Here is a 19,186-nt window from a genome sequence, read left to right on the forward strand (position 1 = left end):
CACACACATTACCAGGCATTAACACACAAATGGCCCCATCCATAATTCAGCGTTGGGCTGCGTGGCGGCGCTGCACTTAAATCCGCACCCGTGGGCTTCATTAGGAGGAAGAGCGCTGACCCCAGCACAACAACCGTGCAAGAAAACCGGGCAGGGCCTACAGAACGTTGGCATCTCCTGCGTAATCCTCCCAGGGCTCTTCTAAATGCTAATGCGCTGCAGGACCAACGCGCGCCCGGGGGGCCAACGACGACGCAGCCGGAGTTCCGCTCTGGGCCAGATGCGGGAGGTGGGATCAATAGGGGACACCGGCAAGACGCCGAAACTACTTCAGGAACCGGACGGAGCCTCCAACCATGCCATCCACTGCCAAGTCGCTGAACTACTTCAGGAACCGGACGGAGCCTCCAACCATGCATGCCATCCACCGCCAACCATGCACGCCATCCACCGCCAAGCCGCCAAACTACTTCAGGAACTGGACGGAGCCTCCAACCATGCACGCCATCCACCGCCAACCATGCACGCCATCCACCGCCAAGCCGCCAAACTACTTCAGGAACTGGACGGAGCCTCCAACCATGCACGCCATACACCGCCAACCATGCACGCCATACACCGCCAAGCCGCCCAAACTATTTCAGGAACCGGACGGAGCCTCCAACCATGCATGCCATCCACCGCCAACCATGCACGCCATACACCGCCAAGCCGCCCAAACTATTTCTGGAACCGGACGGAGCCTCCAACCATGCACGCCATCCACCGCCAACCATGCACGCCATACACCGCCAAGCCGCCCAAACTATTTCAGGAACCGGACGGAGCCTCCAACCATGCACGCCATCCACCGCCAACCATGCATTCCATCCACCGCCAAGTCACCAAAATACTTCAGGAATCGGACAGAGCCTCCAACCATGCACGCCATCCACCGCCAAGTCGCTGAACTACTTCAGGAACCGGACGGAGCCTCCAACCATGCATTCCATCCACCGCCAAGTCACCAAAATACTTCAGGAATCGGACAGAGCCTCCAACCATGCACGCCATCCACCGCCAAGCCGCCGAACTACTTCAGGAACCGGACGGAGCCTCCAACCATGCATGCCATCCACCGCCAACCATGCACGCCATCCACCGCCAAGCCGCCAAACTACTTCAGGAACTGGACGGAGCCTCCAACCATGCACGCCATCCACCGCCAACCATGCACGCCATCCACCGCCAAGCCGCCAAACTACTTCAGGAACTGGACGGAGCCTCCAACCATGCACGCCATCCACCGCCAACCATGCACGCCATACACCGCCAAGCCGCCCAAACTATTTCAGGAACCGGACGGAGCCTCCAACCATGCATGCCATCCACCGCCAAGTCGCTGAACTACTTCAGGAACCGGACGGAGCCTCCAACCATGCATTCCATCCACCGCCAAGTCACCAAAATACTTCAGGAATCGGACAGAGCCTCCAACCATGCACGCCATCCACCGCCAAGCCGCCGAACTACTTCAGGAACCGGACGGAGCCTCCAACCATGCATGCCATCCACCGCCAACCATGCACGCCATCCACCGCCAAGCCGCCGAAACTATTTCAGGAACCGGATGGAGCCTCCAACCATGCATTCCATCCACCGCCAAGTCACCAAAATACTTCAGGAATCGGACAGAGCCTCCAACCATGCACGCCATCCACCGCCAAGCCGCCGAACTACTTCAGGAACCGGACGGAGCCTCCAACCATGCATGCCATCCACCGCCAACCATGCACGCCATCCACCGCCAAGCCGCCGAAACTATTTCAGGAACCGGATGGAGCCTCCAACCATGCATTCCATCCACCGCCAAGTCACCAAAATACTTCAGGAATCGGACAGAGCCTCCAACCATGCACGCCATCCACCGCCAAGTCGCTGAACTACTTCACCAACCGGACGGAGCCTCCAACCATGCACGCCATCCACCGCCAAGCCGCCGAAACTACTTCAGGAACCGGATGGAGCCTCCAACCATGCATTCCATCCACCGCTAAGTCACCAAAATACTTCAGGAACCGGACAGAGCCTCCAACCATGCATGCCATCCACCGCCAAGCCGCCGAAGTACTTCAGGAACCGGACGGAGCCTCCAACCATGCCATCCACCGCCAAGTCGCTGAACTACTTCAGGAACCGGACAGAGCCTCCAACCATGCACGCCATCCACCGCCAACCATGCACGCCATACACCGCCAAGCCGCCGAAGTACTTCAGGAACCGGACGGAGCCTCCAACCATGCACGCCATCCACCGGCAAGCTGCCGAACTACTTCAGGAACCGGACGGAGCCTCCAACCATGCACGCCATCCACCGCCAAGCCGCCGAACTACTTCAGGAACTGGACGGAGCCTCCAACCATGCATGCCATCCACCGCCAACCATGCACGCCATACACCGCCAAGCCGCCGAAGTACTTCAGGAACCGGACGGAGCCTCCAACCATGCACGCCATCCACCGCCAAGCCGCCGAAACTACTTCAGGAACCGGACAGAGCCTCCAACCATGCACGCCATCCACCGCCAAGCCGCCGAAACTACTTCAGGAACCGGACAGAGCCTCCAACCATGCACGCCATCCACCGCCAAGCCGCCGAACTACTTCAGGAACCGGACGGAGCCTCCAACCATGCATGCCATCCACCGCCAACCATGCACGCCATCCACCGCCAAGCCGCCGAAACTATTTCAGGAACCGGATGGAGCCTCCAACCATGCATTCCATCCACCGCCAAGTCACCAAAATACTTCAGGAATCGGACAGAGCCTCCAACCATGCACGCCATCCACCGCCAAGTCGCCGAACTACTTCACCAACCGGACGGAGCCTCCAACCATGCACACCATCCACCGCTGTGCTTTACCATTATTTCACGAAGAACCAGTGCCTTTACAATGGAACCGGAGCTCCAGCAGGTTCCATGAAACCAAACCGCACCATGGAGGCCGCGGGGATTTGTGACTGCAGAATGGACATATGGAACCTGCTGGCGGCCCCTCGTCCACCATGGCACGCCGGAAAAAGAGGGCACGTGTCCAGGACAGCCCTGAACTCAGCTTGAATCCAGACCAAAAACAGAACTTACCTCCTGATGAGCTTCCCATGTGGTCAGATTTGTTAAAAAAAAAATTGCATAAAGCATAACATAATAGAGACACATTAGTCTATTATGTCCCCTAAACTACTGACAGAACAAAAAATTATCTAAAAATAATTCTGAATGTGTGCATGGATAGTGCATGAACTCGTCTACCGCACATCTCCTGGTTCTTTTTTATCCAGCCGACCTGACCTACGTTCTGGAATCAAGAACTCAACAACAAAAAAACCCGTTCCACTGTGCATCCTCCCTGCAGGCCGGGCGGGAGTCGCCGTGGCGCGGCTGTGGGGTCCCCAGTAAGGAGGTTGGGAGAGGGACGGGGCGGCTCACTCACTTTCTTGTTCAGGTAGAAAGGGTCCAAGTCCTCCAGTGGTGTGGCGCACATTCCTTTAGGGAGGTCTCCGTAGATGAAGGGCAGGTTCTTGCCGGCCTCCAGGTCGCTGTTGGGCTTGGGTTTGTTCTCGTCATCGTCGTCGCGGTAGCTGCTGTCTGGCTTGGGCGGCGGCTTGGCTTTCTCCTCGGCGATCCTCTGCTCGATGACAGCGAGGGATTCCCGGGTGAAGTATTTGAAGCTGTCAGGTCCTGGCGGTGCAAGAAGGGGTGCAGCCATGTTTTCATCCTGCAGGGACTTCAGCTTTAATTATGTACCATCCAGGGCAGTTAGTTCTGCAGAGAGACGGACAAAGTTACGAGAAATTATTGCATTTATTCATTTTAGTAAATGCTTTATGAATATTAGAGAAACTCCATTGTCAGTGGAATAAAATTGAGGGTAAATCCAAATATTGACCTGCAATATTCAACTGTGATCTAATATCCAATCAGGTCATCTCTGCTGATAACCAATTACAGAATCTTTAATGGTTAACCCATATTTCCTGACAGGATCTTCTCCATAAACAGCTGATCTATGCACCATGTTCCATATCCTGGTCCAGTCTCATACAGGCATGCTTATATGTTGACTTGATTATAATCTGAATGTATTTCACCCTTCATGAAGAAAGGCTTAGATATTGTATGTCTGGAAATATAGATCTACTTGAAGCTTCTGATCACTGCAACGCTACTTGAAACTTTTTAGTCGTTATGTAGGTGTTAATACACTTTTTATTTTATTTCATCATTTATATTTCCTTCCTTTGTTTTCTCGCTAAATCTCTTGTTAAAGTTACCGATAGTGTTGAAATTTCTATATTTATGTCCACTCCCCCTATCACTCTTGCTATAAGTATCTTGGTGACTGTATATTCATATTTGTATTTCTATTGTCATTATTATTCACAATGTTACATTGAGTAAAAATTTATTACGGAACTTTTTTGCCTACGAACAGTGACGTGGTTGACTGCTGTATTGAATCTATCTGAAGGAGATGCGTGTTTTTTTTTTTTTTGTATGTCTGTAAACTGAAAAATGACCTCAATAAATCTAAAAATGTGTAATAATAATAATCTGAATGTATTTGCGCACGTAAAATATGATCCTGCTTGTATATTGTATTTTTCTGCAGCTTATTTCATATTGCATATTGTATATTGCACCGTGTCGCTTGAGACACGCCGACGGGCAGAACCTAAAAACACGATTCTGGTTTGAAATAATACACCAACGTGAAACCCGACAAAATATACAATGTCCAGCAGACGCTGACGCCCCAGCCAATCCGCTACAACACAAAAAAGGGGCCTGGATGATCTCGGGCTAAAAATACCGGCCAGGCGCGCTAAACCGAAGCGGCGCGCTGCTAAATACGGAGGAGATGGGTCGAGCCAAGCCGTGACTCACGCGCCTTCGCGTACGGTAAACGGCAGGAAGAGCTGCCGGTGACTCTGGCTTCGGCGCGGTTGCGTAACCTTGAGTGGCGTGGGGCGTCGGGATTGATTGTGTGGCGTTAAAGGGTATCTGAAAGACACGTAGAGGACGCACACATGGAGGCCGCGGCCTAATGGGACGTTAGGGAGGGCTGGGGGGGGGGGGGGGGGGGGTGGACCTCCCATGCCACATGGTGGCAAAAAGCGGCGTCCTGCCGAATGTCCTGCCGAGCGTCCTGCCGAATCGTAAATCAGACGCTTCGGCCGCTACGGCACACAGACGTCATGAAAACCCCGAGAGGACCCCGGCGTTTTTCATCTCGTAAAGCATCCTGTCCATCCTGTCCTGGAGCGCCTCTCGTGCAACAGAAAAAGTGGGTTTTTATTAAATAACACACACACACACACACACAAATGGAGAGAGAGGGAGGGAGAGAGAGAGAGAAAGCGGTTTTTAGAGAAGGTCTGAATATTAGATAAGTTTGAGAGCAGAAAATGGAGGAGAGCGGCGGCCTCGGAGGACCGGACGGCTTCCTGTTCATATTAAATTGTAAATAAGACGCGCAGGATCTCCGGGCCGGGCCCGACACACACGCTCCTGGTCCGGTTACACGGTGCGCCGTTACGTAAAGCATCTGGAGCGATTTCACCCCGAAAAAGCGGCCCTTGGCGCGGGGAGCTGCGGCCGTGGAGCTGTCCAGTCAGCACCGGCCGGTCCACGCCGCGGCCCAGAATTAGGAAAACGGAGACGAGAGTGAACCTCAAGCCAAGATGTCCCCACGTCACAGCAGCGAGAAGAGCGACGATAAATACCGATATATCGCGATACGTTTAACACGTGATGATAATAAAAAAAACACACACACGCTAGAGACAGAAGTAACGGAGGCGGTTTGGATGATATTCCCGGCAAGGCGGCCTTCAGCCTTCCTTTTAGCATATGAAGAAGAAATGACAAATGACGATAAACAGTACAGGCCCGGAATGGGGTGTACGGGTGTGGAGAGTCGTAATAAATAATAATAATAAAAAATTCTAATAATAATAATAAAAGCAGGGCCCTGCGTCACGCACGCCGACCGACGTTTACGGCCTTACCTGCGACGTCGCGGCTCGAACCGGCCGCCTCGGTCCGGGGAGTGGTGCAGTGGGGCGGGAATAAAGGACCGCGTCCCCGCGGCGGCAGGGGCGTGTCCGGGGCGCGCGTCTCTCCGACCCGACCGCAACCGCGACGATCGCGGACAAATGACGTTCGTAAAAGAAAAAAAAAAAAAGAAAAAAAATCGCCGTTTTCCGTTTTATTTATTCCGTCTCCGTGCGGCGGGCGGGGCGGCGAGCTGCGGGGGGGGGGCAGGACGATCACGTCACCGCCTCCTCGGCGACAAACGGAATTTTGCGGCCGACGCGACGCGATCGGCGGTCAAATTAGGGAAAATATTCCCGGTTCCTCCTCGTCTCACGCCGCGTCCGTGCGCACAGACGCCGCGACGGCCGCCGCTGGACGCCCCCCGCGCTCTGCGACACTCCGGCGGCGCGCACGGCGGCGGGAGGCGCGCGTCCGCGACGTAAGGGCGGCGGCGCGGGAGATCGGCCCGCTTCTCCTTCTCCTTCTTCTTTTCTTTTCTTTTTTTTTTTTTAACTCACCGGGCGGCCGTCAGCGGGCGTCGGAGGACTGCAGGCGCGGGAGCGACTCGGAGGGAACTGCGGTTGTCGCCATGTTCGCTGCCGCTGCCGCTGCGCTCCTTCCCGGCGCGCAGCTCCCCTGCATAATTGATGACGAGCAGGGAGCGTCGACAAATGCCCGATCCCACCCGATCCCACCCGATCCCACCCGATCCCACCCGATCCCACCCGATCCCGGCAGCTGTGCATCATCTAGAAAGGCTCCTTATCTTTCATTTGTCCATATGAACATACAAAACATGTCATTGTAGTAACTACTGTATTTACCTGTAACTACTGGTTGTAAGTGGCTCTGGATAACTTGATCAAGATTCCAGATTGGTTTACAGTCGGTACGACAGTATACACAGTAAAACCCTGTCTGTTATTCTCCTTCTCCACTCACATCGGCTGATCTTTCCTGCTCAGGAAGATTCCTTCTGTACAACATCAGACAAATCCTAAAGTGACGGTGAAGTGATTGTCATTGTGACACACTGCAGCACAGCACACTGTGACACGGTGAAACGTGTCCTCTGCATTTATCCCGTCACCCTTGGTGAGCAGTGGGCGGCCATGACAGGCGCCCCGGGAGCAGTGTGCATTTTATGTTACGGCCTCATTTTGAAATGGATTAAATTAACATTTTGTGCTGACAACACCCCATGATGACTAAATGCATGAGAAAGGTTTACTTGAGGTTTTGGCAAATTTGTTACAAATAAAAAAACTGAGAAATCACATATAGACAAGTACTCACAGCGTTCGGCATGAAGCTCAAAACTGAGCTCAGGTGCCTCCTGATCGTCCTGGAGATGTTTCTGCAGCGTAAAAACAGTCGATTGGACGTTAGGGTTAGGGTTAGAGGTCCCAATCAGCTCAGGGGCCTCCATCATCTGCAAGTGGAAGAAGTTCAAAACCACCAGGAAAAGGACCTTAGTCAGGTGACCATGAATCAATAGGTCAATAAATCAGTCTTTATTTATATATATATTTACACATTATACCTGTATGGTATACTCATGTAGACCTCATGTAGATTCCTTCTCTACAATATCAGACAAATCCTGGCAACCCAGGCCACCCAGATACTGGTTCAGTCCTTAGTAACATCACGACTGGACTACTGTAACTCCCTTCTAGCTGGTCTACCTCTATGTACCATCCGACCTCTACAACTCATACAAAATGCAGCAGCACAACTGATCTTCAACCTTCCCAAGTTCTCCACACCGCCCCTCTGCTACGCTCCCTCCACTGGCTCCCAGTAGCTGCACGCATCAGGTTCAAAATACTGATGCTGGCCTACAAAGCCAAACATGGAGTAGCACCATCCTACCTCACAGCCCTTATTACACCTCACACTGCACCTCGTATACTCCGAGCCTCCAGTACTGCTCGCCTGGTCCCTCCATCTCTGAAGGTAAAAGGAAGACGCTCATCTAGACTCTTCTCCGTCTTGGCCCCTCGGTGGTGGAATGAACTTCCAGCTCAGTCACTGAGCACCTTCACACGGCAGCTCAAGACCTTCCTCTTTAGAGAATATTTAGATGAACTTGTAACCTTCTTCTTGTCTGACTTCTGTACAGAAACTAGAACAGAGTGAATAAAAAGATTGTATTCATAGTTGGGGGTCCTAGTGGTAACATGGAAGCACGTTGTAAGTCGCACTGGATAAGGGCGCCTGCCAAATGCCTTAAATGTAAATGTAAGTGTGTATGGAAATAATGTTTTACACAAACCCCCATAGTGCAATCATAAAAGAATATATATATATATATATACACACACACACACACACACATACATACATATATATATATGTATGTGTGTGTGTGTGTATGTATATATATATATATATATATATATATATATATATATATATATGTATATATATGTATATGTATATACACAAATGTTACTTCATATGTTCTTCTTTCATATGAAGATGAAATCGTGACATTTTTCGTTTTGAAGTCGATGGTCAGTACACCTCTCAGATTATCCTGTACACAGCTTTAAATTTATGTTTGGCTGTAGCAGGTTAGCACTTCGTTAGTAGTTGAAATTAATTGAAAATATTACTAACGTATTATAAAAAATTAAGTGACAAAAAAGAAATGAAAGTCCGCCGCCGAGAGGCCTGCCCTTGACTCTGTTGTTCTGATCATTTAATGCCAATATGCAAATCGTATATAAATAGCCCCACCCACCAGGCGGAGGGGGCGGGGCATCCCCCATTACAGGTCTCTTATCCAGGTCCACATTGGCGTTTATTCAGTTTCAGCGGGTCCAATTCAATTTTGTCCGCGTCTACGCACCGTCGTTCGAGGGAGTCGCGCTTTTATTTGGGAGATTTTATGAACGCGACACCTGCTGCGCCACCGACACCTGGTGGACAAACCTGAAAAATGCAGGCGTGGGGACCGAGGGGACGTGCGGACATTCTTCTGTCCAATAAGGACCGGACGTTTGTAGTAACTAGTACTGAGTTACCGCTTTTTTTGAGTTTCTGTGCTTTTATTCAGAATGTTGTTGGTTCGAGTCCCGAACCACTGAGGTCCCCTTGATGAAGGCACCGTCCCCACACATGGCATGGCTGCCCAATGCTCACCAAGGTTGATGGCTATATACAGAGGACACAATGACACTTCATCACATTCACTTAGGGGCAGTGGTGGCCTAGCGGTTAAGGAAGCAGCCCTGTAATCAGAAGGTTGCTGGTTCAAATCCTGATCCGCAGAGGTGCCACTGAGCAAAGCACCGTCCCCACACACTGCTCCCCGGGCGCCTGTCATGGCTGTCCACTGCTTACCAAGGGTGATGGGTTAAATACAGAGGACACATTTCACTGTGTATGACTTCACTTTCTCCAAATATAAAGCACAGTCAGTTTGTAATTTCTGCTATTTCAGGCACCTTATTGTATTTTTCTGGTGCTATTTTCCACATACATGTCTACGGAAGGAGTTGCTTTTCATCTCACTGTCTGCGTATAGTGACAACAAACGACATTCTATTCTATTCGAATGATTGGGAAAGTACGGAGAAAGTCATTAAAAGCAAGTGTAAACTGTTGTAAAAAGAGATCACTCATTTATGGAAAAAATGATTTTCGTTTATCTTTTATTGGGTCACATCAGTTGTGTAAAAAAAAAAAAAGCACACAAACACAGACACACATTGTATTCAATACATTTATTTAAGTCTATGTATTGGCATAGATCCGCTTGGCATTTTAAAATGTTTAAATTAAACCTAACATTTTCCCCCAAGCTACCAGTTACGTCTACTCAGAACAGTCGGACGTGAATGGCCACGCGATCCAACACCTAACAGCAGGGACCTACACACCTCCAGACAAACGTGGCAACGGTGAGGGAAATAGCAGCTTTAAGACCAGTTTTAAACCAACAGCTTGGGTGTGAGAGATTGATATGTTTTGTCCTCGTTTTTGCATGAGCTGAACAGAGTTAGGCCTGCATCGCGGCGCCACTGCGGCCTGTACACGCAGGAATTACGCAGGATACCCTGAAATGTTAAAAAAAAAAAAAAAATGTTAAAACCATGAACCTGTGCTCAACACGGGAGGAAGTACAAAAAAAAAAAAAAAAAAAAAAAAAAAAGCGAGTAGGCTTTGTAAAACAGGAACTCTCGTATCTCCATTTCGCCCGCCATCACCAGGAGGAACGGCAAACGCCCGCCTTAACTCTCCTAAGGACGCATGCAAACAGTTTTTCACGTGGAGGGGAAAAAGTGCAAAATGTTATTCTTTTTTCTTTCTTTCTTTCTCTCCAATGCAGAACAAAATAGTAACATGAAAAGAAAAAAAATTAAAGTCAATTTCGTTACTTAAGTCAGCGATGGAGCGAGAGCTGCTATCAAGTATGAGAGATCAGTCAAGTTTTTACAGACATAAAAAGTTAAGTCCATTTGAGTATACAGTAATATCAGCGAGACGAAAAAAAAAAAAAAAAACACTAAAAATATAGAATTCCGACGCCTTCTAGAAACTCAGCCCTCCAAATCCCTTTTTGTTGCTAGTATACAGTATAAGTACAGCAATGCAAAGTAAAGATAAAACTTAAAGAAGTTCCACAGGTTTTCAATAAGGCATGGAGTCGTAACTCTTGTCATTATTAAACAAGGTGGTGTTGTTTTCAATATGGCTCCCTATGTACACTAGTTCAAATGCATAAAAATCCTGATCTTAGGATCAATATCCAACGAATGGACTGGATTGTTTTTTTTTTTTTTTAAATGTTTAGTTTTGCATTATTATTGGCCAAAAAAAACAAAAAAAAAACCCCAGACATCCTGTTTTAAAAAAGATAATAATAAAAATGGAGGTGCGCTGCAGGAGCATGTTTTCAGCACCACGTACAGTTTTAAGCAGCCCCGGTTTTGCTGGTGATCTCGTTGATGCGTTGACGGAACCTCTCCCGCACCGCCGCCGGGGCGGGCCCCAGGTGCCAGAAGGAGGGGCCCGAGTGCAAATCTCAGGCATTTTTTTCCCCGTTTGTTTCTCTCCTTTGCCCCGTTCGATGTGCTTCGGCCCCCGTACTAGTCCAGCGCTGCGATTGGGTGAGGAGAGACGCGGCGGGCGGGGCTCTGGACTGCACCGCAGACTGCGTGTGTGGATGGGCGCAGGTGTGAACGGATGAATGAGTGGCTGAGCCCTGCAGCGTGCTCATGGCTCTAAATAATGTGAAAGCACCATGAAAAGCACCACAGCCCCTTCTGCACTCTGTGCTTTTATCCTTATTGTGTGTGTGTGTGTGTGTGTGTGTATATATATATATATATATATATAAACATTTTTTTTGTTTTTTCTCGTGAGACCTGATGGATAGGGGCCTTTATCATGACGGAGGCCGCATCTGATAAAATTCTCATATTCACCGCCGCGAGTGTAAGTGTGTGAACTTCGGCGCCCTCTCAGAAGTCAGTCTGGTGCAAAGAGTAGCGTCGAGCCTCGTGTGTGTGTGTGTGTGTGTGTGTGTGTGTGTGTGTGTGTGTGGGGGGGGGGGTTTCTTCCTCTCCTTCTTCACATGTTGTAAGCCACGTAGATGGGGTCCAGCTGGTCGGCCAGGAAGGAGTCGCGGAGGTGCATGCGCTGCTTCTCGCCGCGAGAGTTGATGGGGATGACGCCGGGGTCCACGATCACCACCACGCCCACAATGAGGTGGTGCTCCTCCAGGACCACGTTGGTGACCAGTGGCACCAGGTCCAGAGCCTCCTGCTCGGAGCCCGCCAGCTCGGACACCACCACCAGCAGGTTGGTCCACGTGAAGACGGCGCTGAGGGAGGATGGAGGGTTTTCAAGACTATGAACGAACTAATAAACTGGCATCTTAAATATTAAAAAAATGACATCTTCATCAGTTATTTGTTTTATAGACATATTACTGTAGATTGTGGACTGAGGGAACAAATGAAAACGCAAGCGGGCGATTCAGAGACCTCTCTGCAATGCTGCGGTGGGCGCGAGACACGGACGTCTCGATGTCGATGGGGTGGTAGCGCAGCCCCCGCAGCTCCAGCGTCTCGTCCAGGGAGCCGACCACGAACAGAGCATCATGCCGGTCTGGGAAAGAAAACGGATTATTCTTGGAAGGAGGACCTGTTTTGTTATTTTATTGTTAACGTTTGAACGGAAAACGCTCGCTTTACGTGCGGTAAGAATGTGGAGTTGAGAGATTTTCATGCATGCAGTCCAGGTCGGTGTGTGTGTGTGTGTGTGTGTGTGTGTGTAGCACATTTCATTTAAGACCAAGTCTTCACACTTATGAATGTTTATGCCTGTCGTGTATTCGTCTAAGTATCTGAGAGTGAGAGCAAAACCAGCAAGTGAAGTCAGAACATCATCTGAAACGGCACAGGAATTTGGAAAATTCCACAGAAAAACTTCATTACTAATTACACGTGTCCTTGTGTGTGTGTGTCCCCTCGTGTGTGTGGATGTGTGTGTGTCCCCTCGTGTGTGTGGGTGTGTGTGTCCCCTCGTGTGTGTGGGTGTGTGTGTCCCCTCGTGTGTGTGGGTGTGTGTGTCCCCTCGTGTGGGTGTGTGTCCCCTCGTGTGTGTGTGTGTGGGTGTGTGTCCCCTCGTGTGTGTGTGTGTGTGTGGGTGTGTCCCTCGTGTGTGTGTGTGTGTGTGGGTGTGTCCCCTCGTGCGTGTGTGTGTGTGGGTGTGTCCCCTCGTGCGTGTGTGTGTGTGGGTGTGTCCCCTCGTGCGTGTGTGCGTGTGGGTGTGTCCCCTCGTGCGTGTGGGTGTGTCCCCTCGTGCGTGTGTGTGTGGGTGTGTCCCCTCGTGCGTGTGTGTGTGGGTGTGTCCCCTCGTGCGTGTGTGTGTGTGTGTGTGTGTGTGTGTGTGTGTCCCCTCGTGCGTGTGTGTCCCCTCGTGCGTGTGTGTGTGTGTGTGTGTCCTCGTGTGTGTGTGTGTGTGTGTGTGTGGGTGTGTGTGTGGGTGTGTGTGTGGGTGTGTGTCCCCTCGTGTGGGTGTGGGTGTGTGTCCCCTCGTGTGTGTGGGTGTGTGTCCCCTCGTGTGTGTGGGTGTGTGTCCCCTCGTGTGTGTGGGTGTGTGTCCCCTCGTGTGTGTGGGTGTGTGTCCCCTCGTGTGTGTGTGTGTGTGTCCCCTCGTGTGTGTGTGTGTGTGTGGGTGTGTCCCCTCGTGTGTGTGTGTGTGTGTGTGGGTGTGTCCCCTCGTGCGTGTGTGTGTGGGTGTGTCCCCTCGTGCGTGTGTGTGTGTGTGTGTGTGTCCCCTCGTGCGTGTGTGTGTGTGTGGGTGTGTCCCCTCGTGCGTGTGTGGGTGTGTCCCCTCGTGCGTGTGTGGGTGTGTGTGTGTCCCCTCGTGCGTGTGTGTGTGTGGGTGTGTCCCCTCGTGCGTGTGTGTGTGTGGGTGTGTCCCCTCGTGCGTGTGTGTGTGTGGGTGTGTCCCCTCGTGCGTGTGTGTGTGTGGGTGTGTCCCCTCGTGCGTGTGTGTCCCCTCGTGCGTGTGTGTGTGGGTGTGTCCCCTCGTGTGTGTGTGGGTGTGTCCCCTCGTGTGTGTGTGGGTGTGTCCCCTCGTGTGTGTGTGGGTGTGTCCCCTCGTGTGTGTGTGGGTGTGTCCCCTCGTGTATGTGTGGGTGTGTCCCCTCGTGTATGTCTTCTTTGTTGTTGACGTGTTTGATGTAACTCCTGCACTGCCCATGACGCTGGTTTGTCTGTCACACGCGGTTTAACGTGACATGTAGCACCAGGTTGGTTTCACCGTGCTCTGCCTGGCACGTATGTAGGCGTACGAGATGACCGTGTACCGACCTCCGCTGGCGTCCAGCAGCTCGGTCCGGCGTACGAAGCCCAGGTAGCCGGTTCTGGCCCAGAGGGTGTGGGGCTCCCCGAAGCTGAGGCGCGTGTTGAAGTGGTCGGCCTGCAGGCTCTCCTCGCCGTACAGCGTGTAGTAGCCGCTGGCGCTGTGGGGGCTGTTCACCCAGATCTGAGGACGGAGGAGCGGAATGAGATTCCAAAACGCAGGTGTGCGGAGAGCGAGCGCGACGTCGGAAAGGGGTCCCGCTCACCTCGCCGAGGTGGGAGTCTCCCAGCGGTCCTCTGGTCTCGGGGTTCACGATGATGACGCGCACGCCAGGTAAAATCTACAGGCAAGCACACCATTAAAACGCTGACTAATGGAAGAACACCGGCGCGGCGAATAAAGCGAAATAAAAGACGTACGGTCCCTGATTCAGTAAGGGGAAGACTTTGTGGGGCTCCTCTCTCCACCAGCCTGACTCTGAAACACACAGAAACACACAGTAGCCTAGTGGGTAACACACTCTCCTATGAACCAGAAGACCCGGGTTCGAATCACACTTACTACCATTGTGTCCCTGAGCAAGACACTTAACCCTAAGTTGCTCCTAAGTTGCTCCACCTTTAACAATATATTGTTAATATACAGGGTGGGCCATTTATATGGATACACCTTAATAAAATGGGAATGGTTGGTGATATTAACGTCCTGTTTGTGGCACATTAGTATATGTGAGGGGGCAAACTTTTCAAGATGGGTGGTGACCATAGTGGCCATTTTGACGTCGGCCATCTTGGATCCAACTTTTGTTTGTTTTTTTCCAATAGGAAGAGGGTCATGTGACACATCAAATTTATTGGTAATTTCACAAGAAAAAGGTTTTAACGTAACTTTATTATTTCATGAGTTATTTACAAGTTTCTGACCACTTATAAAATGTGTTCAATGTCACCAACCATTCCCATTTTATTAAGATGTTTCCATATAAATGGCCCACACTGTACATTATGTATCCACAGTAACGCGTCACTCACCTGTCGTGGCGGAGGGATTTCATGTCCACGTAGACCGTGGACGGGTCAGGACCTGCTGTCCCCTACACAGAAAAGAGTGAGAAGGAAAGCGGGAGTGAGGGCGCGCCGAAGGCTGTTTGTTTTCAAGAGAGAGAGAGAGACGGAGCGCGAGTGGGGATGACCTCCGACCTGCAGGCAGATGGCCAGGTTGACCCTGGAGCCGAAGGCGGTGCTGACCGCGCGGGGGGAGAGACCCAGGTCTTTGAAGAGCTTAGAGAAGGACTGGGTGAGGGCCAGCCTCGGACGCTCCTCAGCCACCACCACACAGCTCCGAACGCAGGAGAGGTTCACCCCCCGTGCCTGCACACACACACATGTAAACATAAGCACTGGCGGAACTGGTGGTACGTGTGCATGTTCATGGTGGTTTCAGATAAATAGCAAATTCTTATTATGAAGACAGAGTTCAGAAAAATTTTGACTATTCTGCAACATGAACCGTTATAACACAGATTCCATTAGGGTCTGATTATGCTGCTGGCATTATTCATCATTATTCCCAATCACGTGCATATTATCAAATTTATTTGGTGATCAGCAACACACAAGCCTGAATTCATGAATTCTGAAACTTCTCTGAAAATACATGTACTTCCTTGTCACCCAGATCCATCATGAACTAATTTTCACCCACAGTTCCACTTTCTGTTAACAGCCTGGGTGAAGCATGACTAAAGTAGATGCTGTGTGTGTGTGTGTGTGTGTGTTCCACCTTCAGAATTTCCGTCTGGGTACCGAGGCCCTTGGTGCACAGCTCCATGACTGAGTAGGAGCAGAAAGTGTCTCTGATCTTGTACTGGCTGAGTGCGCTGAGCCACAGCGGCAGCGAGATCTCCACCTCCATGGGGGGGATCAGGATTGACTGGTGACCTGAGTACACACTGCAGAGACAGAGTGTCTGTGTGTGTGTGTGTGTGTGTGTGTGTGTGTGTATAAACCAAACATAGCCTGTAACCTGGATCCAAAGTGAACTCATTACCTGCACAGACACCACAGGACGAAGCCCAGGCCACAGTAGGGGTCCAAGCAGATGGCGATTTGTCGAGAGGAGTAGAGTTCACACTGCAGCTTAATGGAGCGGCACAGAGTGCTGACCGCTGCATGAGAAATCTGACACACACACACACACACACACACACACACACACACACACACACACACACACACACAGTTATAGATGCCAATCAGCCATCCTAACATCAAATAAGGTTTTTTTTTTTTAAATCACTGCTGACCCCTCACCTTGACTCCAGTCAGCATGCCTGTCGTGGAGACGCTGAAGTCCAGGTAGGCCAGCATCTCTGCTGTGGGAGGCTTGTAGATCTGGGGAGGGCGTCTTCTGGGCAGGTCATCTATATGGACGGAGGTGAGAGACAAGGCTGAGGCTGAATTCTGGATGGAATCTTCTGACAGACTGGCATTCTTGATGTTAAGTATGCTATAAAAATGCAATGCTTTTAATGGTGAAGCATTATGAGTTTGAGCCATTGGGCTGCTGTTAAATGGACAATGGGCATCTATAGCCACAAGGGGGCGACATTAATCTTTTTTTAACCTTTTTTGAACATGAAAGTAATTGTTTTTGTTATTGTGACAAGACACAAACATTGTGTATTTATCCAACACCCTTAGTGAGCAGTAGGTAGCCATGACAGGCACCAGGGGAGCAGTGTGTGGGGACGGTACCCTCATGAAGGGGACCTCAGTGGTTCCTTGGCAGTTCGGGATTTGAACCCGCAACCTTCTGATTACGGGTCCACTTCCATACCCGCTGGCCCACCAAAATAAGTGCCACCTAGTGGCACTTATATATATGTATATATGTATATATATGTGTGTGTGTGTGTGTGTGTGTGTACACACACACACACACACACACACACACACACACACACACACACACACACACACACACACACACACACACACACACACACACACACACACACACACACACACATATATATATATAGAGACAATAAAAAACAAAAACTGCCCTCCAGGCGTGGTGTACCTGTGTCTATAATGGTGGGCCACGTTTTGATGTTGACGCTCGCTGCAGCTTCTTTGGACCTGAGGATCTTCATCATCAGCTGAGTGGTGAGGATGCAGGCGGCCTTACTGACCTACAGTGAACGCAGAGCTCGTCGGGTCATCATTAAGTCTGCCTCACGTGTCCCTCTTAAGACAGTCATTAGGCTAAAATCGGCTTATGCCATTGTCTGGAGGCTTGATTCTGATTGGCTTAAAATGGTGTGTGGGGAAAATCTGCACAGATCTCATTAACCCAGACTTTCAAACAGTGCACTGGCATTTGCAAATAATCTGGAGCTGGGAAGGTTTTGTAAGATTTGCACATTTTACATTTACAGCTTTTACCAGACGCCCTTATCCAGAGCGACTTACAATCAGTAGTTACAGGGACAGTCCCCCCCTGGAGACACTCAGGGTTAAGTGTCTTGCTCAGGGACACGATGGTAGTAAGTGGGATTTGAACCTGGGTCTTCTGGTTCAAAGGCGAGTGTATTACCCGCTAGGCTACTAGCACCCTGTGATGGCATTAAAGGTGTGAAGAGCAGGAAAAGGCGACGCCCACGAGACTCACGTCTATGATCATGCGGACAGTGGGCAGTGTTGCGGACAGGTTTTGAGGGTGCGGCGGCCTCACGGTCACAGGAATGCAGCCGGCGTACAGACAGCCATAGAAAGAGCCAATCAGATCGATCCCTGCAATGCACAGAGCACGAGCCGCCAGTCAGTGCATTAAAGGAATTCAGCAGGCGCTCTTGTCCAGATCACATTATTAAAATGTGAAACTTGCGCTTATTAGGTAGACACCGTTACAACTGGACATACCAGGGGGATAAAGCAGCACCACGTTGTCACCCGTGTTGATCCCTCCTCGTTCCATCAGTGCCGCTGCTACTTTCTCAGCCCGTTTGTGGAGCTGTAGGCACGTGGCTGTGCTCACTGCTACCCCCTGGTAGAAAGGCAGAGACGACAGCCACAGCCCTCAGCGTCGCATCGTTAAAGTGTCCGGAAATGTCACTTGACCTTTGACCTAGGTGGCACGGTTTGCACTCGTTACCTTGGCGTTGAGCAGGACGTACAGCACATGATCGGGGTCCGTCTGCGCTCTCCACTGCAGGGCTTCGGAGAGAAACTGGTGCTAAGAGGAGAGACCCAGAACACAGATGAGCGTCTCCATTCCAACACACACACAACAAACAAACTCATCACCACGCCCATCACCAGAACGGACAGTTAGTGTGGGGACAGGGGACAGTCGGAAGCAGTGGGTCGGTGACAGATATAAGGACGGTGGGGGTGTGGGAACTGAAAGGCCACTGCAGGACTGTGGCGGGCCGACTGCTCCGTCCCGCCGATTCTCGGGGCGAGGAGGGCGGGGCACATGCAGATGGCCGCCACTGCTCACCAAACCATGCGCTAGGTGCCATTTTTAAAAATCACGGATGCTGGAGCGTGCACAGCGCTGCACAGCACTGCACACACGCGGCAGGAGGAGGCAGCACACAGCAGGGGTCAGTGCTCAGGCCAGGCGGCCATTCTTACCATCACGGTGGGCCACATACTGAGCTACGTCCCCCCACCGAGCGGACCGGAGGGTAGAAAACAGAACAGACACACGCTTAGAGAACAAGAGACGCTCCGACTGCCCTCAGCCACTCACTGAGAAGAGAGACGGTTAGCAGGCTGGCTATTAAGCACCCCCCAACCCCTCCAAAAATATGCACATCATTCCGTACAATCCGTAAAACCATAATGCCATTGCTGCAGAAAGTTCAGCATGTCAGCATTTATAAATCAGCGACTAGTCTGATGCAAGTTTGAAGTTCTGGGCACGTACGGTCTACCTGACCCCACAGCAAGGGCCAACTTCTGAGCTGGCCTTGTTATCAACTCTCCATTCTCACCTTCCTCACCAGGTCCTGGTCCTCGATCAGTCCCAGCTCGCGGCCTGCCGCCTGTGCAATCCTCTTCCCGGCCACCAGGTTGCCCACCATGATGGAGGCAGGACCCACCCCCACTGCAGAGAGGGAGACATAGAGGAAGAGAGTTGAAACGTACGTTCGCGATGCGGATGTGGACGATCCTGTACCGCTGCGGTGCAGAACGTCATCGATTATATCATAATGCTGGCGGCAGTATAAAAAGTAGTGCCGGTAGTGACTGTGGCGGCCTAATCT

At 50.9% G+C, this 19,186-nt stretch overlaps 2 protein-coding genes across 14 annotated transcripts in view; both read right to left on the reverse strand.

Moving 5' to 3' along the window:
- scn8aa (sodium channel, voltage gated, type VIII, alpha subunit a) overlaps positions 1–6,734 on the reverse strand; it is a 41,890-nt gene extending 35,156 nt beyond the window's left edge. For 6 of the 7 annotated variants that reach the window (XM_028993065.1, XM_028993062.1, XM_028993060.1 and 3 more), the window contains exons 1-2: positions 6,600–6,734; positions 3,476–3,807 (exon numbers count right to left, since the gene is read on the reverse strand). In XM_028993065.1, the coding sequence (XP_028848898.1) occupies positions 3,476–3,751 (276 nt within the window). In that variant the 5' untranslated portion in view covers positions 3,752–3,807; positions 6,600–6,734. Of the gene's footprint in view, positions 1–3,475; positions 3,808–6,053; positions 6,562–6,599 lie in introns of those variants that run through there. The other variant, XM_028993059.1, reaches the window with a different exon arrangement.
- A 3,066-nt stretch (positions 6,735–9,800) lies between these two features.
- Positions 9,801–19,186, reverse strand: part of dip2ba (disco-interacting protein 2 homolog Ba) — a 40,322-nt gene continuing 30,936 nt past the window's right edge. For 5 of the 7 annotated variants that reach the window (XM_028992792.1, XM_028992791.1, XM_028992788.1 and 2 more), the window contains 16 exons: positions 18,914–19,026; positions 18,552–18,575; positions 18,067–18,147; positions 17,835–17,958; positions 17,584–17,705; positions 16,993–17,104; positions 16,221–16,330; positions 15,958–16,088; positions 15,691–15,859; positions 15,108–15,278; positions 14,940–15,001; positions 14,328–14,385; positions 14,174–14,248; positions 13,917–14,091; positions 12,081–12,204; positions 9,801–11,917 (listed from right to left, as the gene is read on the reverse strand). In XM_028992792.1, the coding sequence (XP_028848625.1) occupies positions 11,665–11,917; positions 12,081–12,204; positions 13,917–14,091; positions 14,174–14,248; positions 14,328–14,385; positions 14,940–15,001; positions 15,108–15,278; positions 15,691–15,859; positions 15,958–16,088; positions 16,221–16,330; positions 16,993–17,104; positions 17,584–17,705; positions 17,835–17,958; positions 18,067–18,147; positions 18,552–18,575; positions 18,914–19,026 (1,904 nt within the window). In that variant the 3' untranslated portion in view covers positions 9,801–11,664. The remainder of the gene's footprint in view (positions 11,918–12,080; positions 12,205–13,916; positions 14,092–14,173; positions 14,249–14,327; positions 14,386–14,939; positions 15,002–15,107; positions 15,279–15,690; positions 15,860–15,957; positions 16,089–16,220; positions 16,331–16,992; positions 17,105–17,583; positions 17,706–17,834; positions 17,959–18,066; positions 18,148–18,551; positions 18,576–18,913; positions 19,027–19,186) is intronic. The other 2 variants (XM_028992794.1, XM_028992790.1) reach the window with 1 other exon arrangement.

Source organism: Denticeps clupeoides, chromosome 10, assembly GCF_900700375.1.
Source record: "Denticeps clupeoides chromosome 10, fDenClu1.1, whole genome shotgun sequence".
In the NCBI taxonomy this organism is placed as follows: domain Eukaryota; kingdom Metazoa; phylum Chordata; class Actinopteri; order Clupeiformes; family Denticipitidae; genus Denticeps; species Denticeps clupeoides.